Source organism: Symphalangus syndactylus, chromosome 1 (genome assembly GCF_028878055.3).
Source record: "Symphalangus syndactylus isolate Jambi chromosome 1, NHGRI_mSymSyn1-v2.1_pri, whole genome shotgun sequence".
Lineage (NCBI taxonomy): Eukaryota > Metazoa > Chordata > Mammalia > Primates > Hylobatidae > Symphalangus > Symphalangus syndactylus.
The window spans coordinates 84284278-84296663 of NC_072423.2; the positions used below are offsets into that span (position 1 = coordinate 84284278).

The 12386-nt window shown below is 35.8% G+C and overlaps 1 protein-coding gene across 1 annotated transcript; it reads right to left on the reverse strand.

Annotated features, from left to right (window-relative positions):
* Nucleotides 1–1257: 1257 nt before the first annotated feature.
* OR8K1 (olfactory receptor family 8 subfamily K member 1) lies at nucleotides 1258–2199 on the reverse strand. Its single transcript, XM_055293149.2, has one exon. It carries the CDS (start codon nucleotides 2197–2199, stop codon nucleotides 1258–1260), a length of 942 nt encoding a protein of 313 aa, XP_055149124.2.
* Nucleotides 2200–12386: the final 10187 nt, after the last annotated feature.

A 12386-nucleotide genomic window follows, 5' to 3' on the forward strand; every position in this document is an offset into this window, starting at 1 on the left:
AGAAAAGTGTATATATTTTTAAAATCGAAAAAAATAGAGGCCCATTGAAACAATGGAAGAATACCAAGATGTAAGGAATTTAATTGCTGAGTGAGAGTACACAGTGTAGATGCAGAACTATGGTAGAATACATTCCATGCCACTGTGTAGACAGGCTCATGGAGGAGACAAAGAAGACAGGAATGAAGATGCAACTAACCCTCATAAGTATTTTTAATCTGTGTTATTATATCCATATATTTTTCAAAATTCTGTATTGCTACCATTACAGTAGATGACGAGATAACTTATTTATCTTCAGGTTGCCAATTCTAAATCAGCTTATCAGGAAGTTCTCATAAACCAGTGTTTGCAATAGTGCTAGAATCTGTCAAGGAGGATCTAGAATAATCCAATATTTTTCTCATCATTCCTAATCAAAAACCTACTTTATCCCTAAGATATACAATACTAACTTCAGCTGATTGAAAAACCTCATTCTGAGGTAGCATACTTTATTGTGTTCTTAGCTTTAATGTTTACACAGCCTTTTCTTTTCTTTCTTTTCTTTTCTTTTTTTTTTTTTTTTTTTTTTTTGAGATGGAGTCTCGCTCTGTCACCCACGCTGGAGTGCAGTGGCGTGATCTCGGCTCACTGCAACCTCTGCCTCCCGGGTTCAAGCAATTCTCCTCTCTCAGTCTCTCGAGTAGCTGGGACTATAGGTGAATGCTACTGTGCCCAGCTAATTTTTGTATTTTCAGTAGAGACAGGGTTTCATCATGTTGGTCGGGCTAAACAGCCTTTTCATGTTGTGTTATAATCACATATTTACTTACTTTCTTGCTTCCCATCTAGCCTACATGTTCTTTATGGTTCAATCTTATTTACATTTAATACCTAGTGCCTGCTGTGAAATATCTATTACTAATTTTATGGTTACTTTTACTCTGTTTGAACTATACAAGCTTTTCGTTTTAACTCTGCAACTCTAAGTCTGACATAATTTGCCTTATTTATAAATAATAGCTGTTCCAATATGATCTCAAAAGTTGCTTAGGACATATATTACCTGAATATAGTATTTATTTATTCCATTGAGGTGGCAACGAGTACAGGTTGCTCTAAGAGGACATGTTTTGTCCAGAAAAAGAGGAAAACCTAAGCAGATAGAGTATTTCTACTTTTTTTATGTTATAATTGGTTTGACAGAGTACTAAACAAAGATTATTGTACCCAACTATGCAACTGAGTATTAAGATATTAAGTGGGAATTTTGAATCAATTGGTTAAAGTTCTCTTTAGAGCATCTTTTACTTCTTTGTTCCTTAGGCTGTAGATCAACGGATTCAGCATAGGAATCACCAGGGTGTAAAACACCGAGGCCATTTTATCAATAGCCAAAGTATGACTGGACTTGGGTTGCAAGTAAATAAATAACAATGTCCCATAGAACACGATCACCACTGTCAGATGAGAGCTACAGGTGGAGAACGCTTTGTACCTCCCTTCCCTTGACTTCATTCTGAGAATGGCCACTAGAATAAACATGTAGGATATGAGAACAATTGAGAGGGAGAAGAGCAAATTACAGCCTGAGAAGATCAAAATTATTAATTCTAATTCATTTGTGTCAGAACAGAGTATGGACATCAGAGGGATACAGTCACAGTAAAAATAGCTGATTATGTTTGAGCCACAGAAGGACAGTTTAAATAACTTAATTGTGAGAAATAGTGACACAAACGTGCTATAGAGATAGGGAACAATTACCAGCACCCAAAGTACTTTCTCTGCCATGATGATCATGTACAGAAGAGGTTTACAGATGGCTATGTAGCGATCATAGGCCATCGCTGATAGAATAAAGAGCTCAGAGATGATGAAAATCTCAAAGAATGCTAGCTGAGTGGCACACCAATTGTAGGAAATTGTATTTTTGTGCACTATGAAGTTTACTAACATCTTCGGGGCAATGACAGTGGAGTAACCAAGATCAGTAATTGACAAATGTCTAAGGAAAAAGTACATGGGGGTGTGTAGCTTGGAGTCCAAGTAGGTCAAGGTAACCATGCCCAGATTGCCTGTCACTGTGACCAAGTATATGATGAGGAAGAGTCCAAAGAGTGGAGCCTGAAGCCCAGGGTTGTCTGTAATCCCCATGAGAATAAATTCAGTCACTTTGGTCACTGCCGTGTGATTGTGTTTCACCTTATGATTCATCTTGGTAACCTGTGCAAACTAGAAAATCAATATTTATTATATTCAAAACATTATCTTCTAAGAAAATTAACAATATGATGTATGAGCAATAGAGGTATTTCCTTTATTTCAAATTCTAAATAGAGTCTCCTCTTCCCATCAGGTCAAAACCACACAAAGCTACAGTCACATTCATTAAAACTTTTGTAAAGTGTGAATTAAAAGGGGCAAGATATTTTGAAGTTGTTGTTTTGATGTAGCTACTATGACCTACTTTTTGGACCCAGAGTCATTTTAATTATGTAAAAATAGCTACCATTTTTGTTTCTGCTTACCACAATTTTCAGGTAATTTGTAAAACAAACATCTATACATTAAACTTTACATTTTTGCTGATCATTGAAAGAAGCAAGACAAGATTTTCAAAACTATTGATGGAGTAATGAATAGGGCAGTAGGAAATCTCTGACCATTATATACATGTCAATACTTCTGTCTATAAATTTAACGTGTTTAACAAAAACAAAATTTTATGCCATAATTTGAAAATTTTGTTAGTAATATCTTAATCTGCATTTGAACTTTTTGCCTATTGAATTGCTGCTTCTAGTGAGCAATTAGGGGATGTATAATCCCCCAATTATTCATCCTTCTGCAGGAAAAAAGAAACAAAAACTGGCTGTTCTTACAATTCATGAACATTTAAGAGATAATCATAAAAAAGGGCTCAGTGGATAGAGAAATACAAATGAATATCAACAACCTAAGGAAATCCATTGCGTGCTAGGCAGTTTTGCAAGTGCCTTACACATATTAACTCATATGATCTACACAATAACTTTAGGAAGTAGGCAGTAATATCATCCCCATTTAAAAGAAAAAGAAACTGAGGCACAAAGAGTTGGATAATTTAACAAAGATCTTTCACATTATAAATTGTAGTGTAAGGATTCAAGGAAAGCCATTCTACCTTCAGAATATGTTCTCATAAACACTCTAACACACCACTTCTCCATTAGGGATACCCTTCATTGTTAGGAAGTGAGAATGAGACAGGAAAGACACAAGGTAAATAATGATAAAGATCTTTGTTAAAATAGATGACTGAAGCATGAAGTAATTTGAAAGCTAAGGTGGCATAAATAATGACCAGCCCCGAGTATTGGAGACTGTATAATAGGTCTGTCTGCACATCTGTCCTATTGATGACAGAACAGTATATTGTAAGAGAGGCAACAGTTTTGCAGAGAATGGGACCCTTCAAGATTTTTGGTGACAACCTACTTTAAGGATGTATCCTTAGACATTTTCTAAGACCAATGTTTCCGCTTACCTCAGTGGAGAATCCGCTTTGCTTTCTACTGTTTTAGGCCTCATAGGAGGCTACAGAATGGATTTAAATTTTTTCTACTCCCTTGAGATTCATTGTGTTGAAATGTTAATCTGACTCAAGGTTAAACAAATTCTACGTAATTACCTGAGGGAAAGTGCCTTGAATATCTGTTGATTATTCTCTGAATGTTCCATTAAGAAAAAGTCGTAAGTACTTATGCCTTTGTCTAACTGAAAAAATAAATTATGCAATACCACTAAAGACTGGAAATCACAAATACCATTTTCAGCATTGCGTGCAAATATTACATATATAATCCCCAACAAGTCACAAGTAAGTGAAATAATGACTTTCTTGAAAAAAGTTATATAATATTTGATAATACATCCATTGACCACATATATTTTGTTGAATATATGATTATAAACAGACATAAAACAATTTCTTATAAACTATATTAGGCTGAGATATTTTATTAATTGTATTGTTTATGTCAAGAAATCAGTGGCAAATAATTTCTTCATTTGTTTATAATGTATCATTTATCTCTGGCTGTTTTTAAGAATTTTTCTTTGTTATTGGTTTTCAGAAATTTGACTATAACGCATTTTAGCATAATTTCCTTTCAATTTACCCTACTTGGAATTATTTTAGATCTTTGTGTGTCTAGGATTTTGGGTTTTTTAAAATACATTTAGAAAAAAATTCTGGCCAGTATTTTTTACTGTGTATTTTCTGCACTATATAATCTCTTCTTTACACTTAGACTTAAAATTAAACATGACTTAAATAACTTGTTATTGTTCTACAAATCACTAAGACTATTTTCATGGTTTTCGTTCAGTATATTTTTACTTTGACTTTATTTTCAGTAGTCTTCATTGTTGACTGTTTAAGTCATCTTTTGTTCAGTTCATAATCTGCCATTTTTCTCATTCAATATATATTTTTCATATCCAATACTGTATATTTATGTCTAGAAGCCCCATATCTGTTGTTTCTTAAATCTTCATTTGTTTCCTCACAATGTTAATGTTTTTGTCAAATCATTTAGTTTACTCAACATATTTATAACAGTTATCTTAAAGCCCTTGCTTGCTAATTCTATCATTATACCATTTCAATATCTACTTGAATTATCTCCAAGATAGGGCCACATATTCCTGCTTTCTCAAATGCCTAGTATTTGTGATTGGATGCTGAATATTGTGAATTTTGTGTTAATCAGTGCTGTATATTTTTATATTGTTTTTTGAAAGAATATTAAGTGTTTTAAACAAAGATTAGTCAGCAGTATTTGACATTTGTTTTCAAGCCCTCAGAAGCATTTGGAGTAACATTTGCCTCTGAAATCTCTAGTGGGTGCCCAGTTGTTGATCAAGGATGATACATTCCAGCTTTTTTGGAACTCGAATGTCTTCCTTCTCAGTGTGATACCTATGAATTGTTCAGCTTAAAATTCTTAGGTCATTCTTTGAAAAGCTTTGTGGACATTTGATATAGCCATGCATAATTTAGAGTTCAAACACAAACTCAAAGAGAACTTGAAATGTAGGAAAGGATGAAAAATAATAACAAAAATATTACATCTAAGAAACAAATAGCAATAAGTAGAAAGTATGTCTTCCAAAATCTGTAATTACTCTTTTTTTAACTTTCAACTTTTATTTGAGATACAGAGATACACGTGCAGAATTGATACATGGGTATATTGCATGATGCTGGGGTTTGGGGTATGGATCCCTTCACTCACATAAGCAAGCATAGTACTCAATAAGTAGTTTTTCAACAGACACCCTTGTCCCCTTTCTCGTAGTCCACAGTGCCTATTGTTCCTATGTTTATGTTTAAGCTCCCACTTAAAAGTGAGAACATGCAGTATTTTGTTTTTTGATTCTGCTTTAATTATGGCCTTTAGCTGCATCATGTTGTGGCAAAGAACAAGATTTTGTTCTTTTTTATGGCTGCATAGTACTCCAGGGTGTATATGTACCTTATTTTCTTTATCCAATCTACCATTGATGGGAAAGTATGTTGATTTCATGCCTTTGCTATTGTGAATAGTGTGATGATGAACATACTTGTGCATGTGTCTTTTTGGTGGAATGATTCGCTTTCCTTTTGAATATATAGCTGGTAATGGAATTGCTGGGTCAAATGGTAGCTCTGTTTTAAGTTTTTAGGAAATCTCCAAACTGCTTTCCACAGTGGCGGAAATAATTTACATTCCCATCAGCAGTGTATAAGCATTTTCTTTTCTTGGCACACTTGCCAGCATCTATTTTTTTTTTTTTTTTAACAATAGCCATTCTTACTGGTGTCAGATGGTATCTTATTGTGATTTTGATTGGCATTTCTGATGATTAGTAATGATTAGCATTTTTTATCTGTTTGTTGGCCACCTGTATGTCTTCTTTTGAAAAGTGCCTGTTCATGTCCTTGGCCCATTTTTTAATGGGGTTGTTTTTTGATTGATGGTTGGTTTAAGTTCTTTATAGAGTCTGTATATTAAACCTTTGTCAGATGCAGTTTATGAATATTTTCTCCAATTCTGAAGATTGTCTGTTTATACTGTTGATAGTTTATTTTGCTGTGCATAAGGAATTTAGTTTAATTAGGTCTCGCTTGTCAAATTTTTGTTTTTGTTGCAATTGCTTTTGCAGACTTATCCAAAAATTAATTTCCAAGGCTGAGGACAAAAGGCTATTTCCTAGGTTATCTTCAGGATTTTTATAGTATGAAATTGTACACTTAAATCTTTCATCCCTCTTGAGTTAATTTTTGTGCATGGTGAAAAGTAGTGAGTACAGTTTCAGTATTCTGCATATGGTTAGCCAGCTATCCCAGAACTATTTATTGAATAGTGAGTCCTTTCCTCATCTTTTTTTTTTTTTTTTTTTTTTTTTTGTCAGCCTTGTCAAAGATCACATGGTTGTAGTTGTATGGCTTTATTTCTGAGTTTTCTCTTTTGTTCCAGTGATCTGTGTGTGTGACAGTATCATGCTTTTTTAGATTACTGTAGCCTTACATTATAGTTTGAAGTTCGGTTGAGTGATGCCTCTGGCTTTGTTCTTTTTGCTTAGGATTACTTTGTGCAATTTTGGCTCTTTTTTGACTCCATATGAATTTTAGATTTTTTAAAAATATTTTGTTCTAATTCTATGAAGAATGATGTTACTATTTTGATATGAATAGCATTGAATCCATAAATTACTTTGACAGTTTTGTCACTTTAACAATATTGATTCTTCCAGTCTATGAGCTTGCAATATATTTCCATTTGTTTGTGTCATCTCTGATTCATTTCATGAGTGTTTTGTAGTTCTCTTTGCAGAGCTCCTTTGCCTCCTTCACTAGCTGATTCCTTGGTATTTCATTTTCTTTGTGGCTACTGTAAATGGGATTGTGCTCTTGATTTGACTCTTAGCTTGGACATTTAGGAGCCTTTTGGTGGAAGCTTTAGGATTTTCTATATACAGAATTATATAATCAGTGAAAAGAGATAGTTTGACTTTTTCTATTTCTACTTTTATGCCTTTTTTTGTTGGTGTTCTTGCCTGATTACTCTGGCTAGAATTTCTAGTGCTATGTTAAATTGGTGTGGTTAGAGTGGGCATCCCTGTTTTATTCCAGTTCTCAAGGAAAATGGTTCCAGCTTTTGGCTTTTCAGTATGATGTTGGCTGTGGGTTTATCATAGATGGCTTTTATTATTTTCGGGTACGTTCCTTCAATGCCTAGTCTGTTTAGGGTTTTTATCCTGAAGGGATGTTGGATTTTATAAAAGGCATTTTCTACATATGTTGAGATGATTGTATGTTTTTGTTTTTAATTCTGGTTGTGTGTTGAATCATATATATTGATTTGCATGTGTTGAAATAGCCTTGCATCCCAGGAGTAATGCCTACTTGATTATGAGGTTTTAACTTTTTGATATGCTGCTAGATTCAATTTGCTAATATTTTTTGAGGATTTTTGCATCTATACTAATCAAGGATATTGGACTGAAGTTTTCTTTTTTTGCTGTGTCTCTGCCAGATTTTGGCATCAGGAAGATGCTGCATTCATAGAATGAGTTAAGGAGGAGTCTCTTCTCCTCAATTTTTTGGATTATTTTCAGTTGAATTGGTACTAGATCCTTGTACACCTGGTAGGATTAGGCTGTGAATTCATCTAATCCGGGGCTTTTTTTTTTTTTTTGGTTGGCAGCTTTTTTTTTGTTTATTACTGACTCAGTTTTAGAACTAAAAATGTATCTAATCAGGGTTTTAATATAATCCTAATTCAACCTTGGGATATCGTATGTTTCCAGGAATTTATTCATTTCATCTAGATTTTCTAATTTGTGTGCATTGAGGAATTCATACTTTTCTCTGAGGATGTTTTATATTTTTATGGGAACAACGTAATATCAAATTTTTGTCTCTGATCTAGCTAATGGTCTATCAGTCTTGCTTAATTTTTCAAGGAATCAACACTTGGTTTAATTGTTTATTTGTGTAAATTTTTGTGTCTCAACTTTGTTCAGTTCTACTCTAGGTTTTCTCCTGCTAGCTTTGGAGTTGATTTGTTCTGTTTTTTGTTTGTTTGTTTGTTTTTCCTTAGTACTTGTAGGTGCAAAGTTAGACTTTTAGTTTGAGATCTTTTAACTTCTTATTGAAGGTATTTAGCACTATAAGCTTTCCTCTTAATACTGCTTTAGCTATATCCCAGAGATTTTGGTAAGTTGTCTCCCTATTTTCATTACTTTAAAAGTATTTTTAAAATTTATGCCTTAATTTTAGTTCTGATGTTAACCTAAGAGTTAATCAGAATAAAATTGTTTAATCGTCATTTTTTTTTTATTTTGAGGGATCTTCTTGATATTAATTTCTATTTTTATTGCATTGTGGTGTGAAAGTGTGCTTGGTATGATTTTGATTTTTCGAATTTGTAGAGACTTGCTTTACTACTGAACATATGGTCAATGAGAAGAATGTCTATTCTGTGGTTGTTGGGCAGAATGTTCTGTAGATGTCTATTAGGTTTAGTTGGTCAAGTGCCAAGTTTAAGCCCAGAGTTTCTTTGTTAGGTTTCTGCCTCAAAGATCTGTCTAATGCCATCAGTGGGGAGTTGAAGTCTCCCACTATTATCCTGTGGCTAAATATTTTCATCGGTCAAGTACAACTTGTTCTATGAATCTCAGTTCTCCAAAGTTGACTGCATATTTGTTTAGGATAGTTAAGTCTTCTTATTGGATTGTATACTTAATCATTATGTAATATCCATCTCTGTCCTTGTTATTGTTTTAAAGTCTATTTTGTCTGATACAAGAATAGTGACTCCTCTCTTTTATTTTATATTTTTTCATTTGCATGGTAGATCTTTCTTCATCCCTTTACTTTGAGACTGTGGGTGTTAATACATGTGAGATAGGTCTCTTAAAACTAGGAGATGGTTGAGTCTGTCTTTTCATTCAGCTTTCCCATTTACATTTAGTATTAGCATTAAAATGTGAGATTTTAATCTGTCATTGTGCTCTTAGCTGGTAGTTATGTAGACTTGATTGTGTAGTTGTTTTACAGTGTCTGTGGTCTGTATGCTTAAATGCATTTTTGCTTAAGTGCAATAAGTGTCCTTATTTTGATTTCATGTTTAGGACCTCCTTGAAGACTTTTTGTAAGCCTGGTCTAGTTGAAACAAATTCCCTTGTCTGAGAAGGATTTTGTCACTCAATCACTTCTGAAGTCAGTTTGGTGAAATATGAAATTCTTGGTTGGAATTTCTTTTTTTTTGAGACTGCTGAAAATAGGCCCCAATTTCTTCTGGCCTTAAAGATTTCTGCTGAGAGGTCCGTTGGTAGGTGGATAAGGTTCTCTTTGTATGTGATCTGACCCTTTTCTCTGGCTGCCTTTAAGATTTATTTCCTTTTGCATTGACCTTGCTGAATCTTATGACTATGAGACTTTGGGATGGTTTTCTTGTACAGTATCCATCTGGTGCTGCCTGTATTTCTTGAATTTCCATATCAATCTCTCTACCAAGTTTAGGGTAATTTTTGTGGACTATGTCCTCTTACGTATTTTCCAAGTTGCTTATTCCTTCTCTTTCTTTCTCAGGAAAGTAAATAAGTTGTAGATTTGGTTTCTTTATGTAATCCTATATTTCTTAGAGGTTTTGTTTATTTTTAAAATTATTTTTCTTAATCATGCTGCTATAAAGACACATGCACACGTATGTTTATTGCAGCACTATTCACAATAGCAAAGACTTGGAACCAACCCAAATGTTCAACAATGATAGACTGGATTAAGAAAATGTGGCACATATACACCATGGAATACTATGCAGCCATAAAAAAGGGTGAGTTCATGTCCTTCGTAGGGACATGGATGAAGCTGGAAACCATCATTCTCAGCAAACTATCACAAGGACAGAAAACCAAACACCGCATGTTCTCACTCATAGGTGGGAATTGAACAATGAGAATACATGGACACAGGAAGGGGAACATCACACACTGTGGCCTGTTGTGGGGTGGGGGAAGTGGGGAGGGATAGCATTAGGAGATATACCTAATGTTAAATGACAAGTTAATGGGTGCAGCACACCAATATGGCACATGTATACATATGTAACTAACATGCACGTCGTGCACATGCACCCTAAAACTTAAAGTAAAATTTAAAAAATGAATAAATAAAATTAAAAAAAATAAAAGAAAATAATTTTTCTTCTCTGGGCCGGGCATGGTGGGTCATGCCTGTAATCTCAGCACTTTGGGAGGTCGAGGCAGGTGGATCACGAGGTCAGGAGATCGAGACCATCCTGGCTAACACGTTGAAACCCTGTCTCTACTAAAAATATAAAAAATTAGCCTGGTGTGGTGGCGAGCGCCTGTAGTCCCAGCTACTCAGGAGGCTGAGGCAGGAGAATGGCATGAACCCGGGAGGCGGAGCTTGCAGTGAGATGAGATCATGCCACTGCACTCCAGCCTGGGCGACAGAGGAAGACTCTGTCTCAAAAAAAAAAAAAAAAAAAAAAATTATTTTTCTTTTCTTTTCAGACTGAGTTGATTCGAAGAACTGGTTTTTGAGCTCTAAGATTCTTTCCTCAGCACCATCTATTCTGCTGTTAATACTTCAAATTGGTTCTTTCTTAAAATGTCTGTATCATCTCTTGAACCATTTACCTGAATTTCTTGGATTCCTTAGATTGCGTTTTAAATTTCTTCTTAATCCTGATCATTTTTATTGCTACCCAGATTCTGAATTCTATGCATGTCATTTCAGTCATTTCTGACTGGTTAAGAACCATTCCTGGAAATCTAGTGGGCTCACTTTAAGGTAAAGGGACACTCTGGCTTTTTGAATTCCTAGAGTTCTTGTGCTAATTCTTTCTCATCTGGGAGGACTGTTGTTCCTTTAACTGTGATGTAAATTGAGTATAGTCAGTTGGCTTTGTTTCTAGATGTTTTCAGAGGGCCAAGGCTCTGTAAAGTCTTTATTTGTGACTGTATGCATGCCCTTTGTTTCACAGGAGGGTATAATAGCAAAATATTTTTGGTGTTGTCGTTTGGGCTGCTATCCAGGAGATGATGCTTAGGAGTAATGGCCAGTAGATGAGCTCTGACTCAGCTGCATGGCTTCTTTTGTAGTTTCTTTTGTGTGCCTGCTGTGTGGAGGGGAGAGAAGTGACCCCTCTCACCAGCTTCACTCCTGGATCAGAGGAGCCCCTTCTGATCATTGGAACCATACCTGCATTTCTTTTGTTAGGCATTCCAGGCCACAGGACTCCCTTGAGCAGAAGCTTCATTAGGGAGGTAGCCCACCTCCTTTCAAGACCAGCTCTGCAGAAGACAGCCACGCCAGATTATGAACTTGTGCATCTCACCCCTCTCAGTCCTCTGAGAATGTAAGGTCGTCTCCCACACAAGTACAAGCCATAGATCTTGGATTGGTGCTCCCAACCTGCATGCCATAGCCCTGGGGCACCAGAACTAGCTCACAGCTTAATTCTCTGTACCCTAGGGGTTGTGTACTGAGTGTGCTGGAGAATCCAAAATGCTCCCACCCCACCAGTTACATATTGAAGTGGAGCAAAACATCCAGGCTGGGCAACAGAGTTTGCACTGTGCATACACTTCTGTGGGGTAGCCAGGCAGGGGCCATGGTGGGGGCTAGAAGGCAGGAAATTCTGCAGAACAGATATGCCCCAGTTCCAAGGGGAAACTGGCTCTGCTTTCTCCAAGCCTAGCAGTCAGCTGGGGATAGAGCTTCCCAAAGGGAGATTTAGAGCCCTAGGGGATGGGCACCTATGGCCATGTTCTACTGGAGCTCTTCTATGCACGAAGGCCCCCAGCTCCACTCCAATGAAGCCGTGTCTCTGTCTACTCTCTGGATAGATTCTCCTGCCAGCTCAAATGTTCATCATGACATGGGGTTGCCTCTAGCTAAGATCTCAGAGGTTCACAGTGAGAGTGAGCCATTCCACAGTCCTTTCTCTCATCCAGTCCCCAGGAGCTATTTGGGGACTTGGAGCTAGCTCTAGCATTCAAGTATTCCACTCAGGGTTTCCAGCTTCTTTTATCTTCAACCTCAGAGTCTGCATTACTTCTCCATTCACTCTCAGTGTTTTCTCTCTGAAGATCTGTTCATATTATGTTGGTTTACTCATAATTTGGTTTCTCCCAATGGGAGCAGAACTTCTTGGCTGTGTCTGATCAGTCATTTTGCCCTCTCCTGAATAATCAGTATCTGTAGTTACTTTAAGTATAAATGAATTACATTATCCATTCAAGAGGCAGAAATCGTCAGAATTAATTTAATAAACATCACCCAAATATATGCTTCCTGCAGATTATTCTCATAATTTAAATTGTTGTTTTAGTTTTAGAAA

Coding starts and splice junctions, on each gene's coding strand:
- OR8K1 (XM_055293149.2), bottom strand. CDS start 2,199: ATGAATCATAAGGTGAAACACAATCACACGGCAGTGACCAAAGTGACT.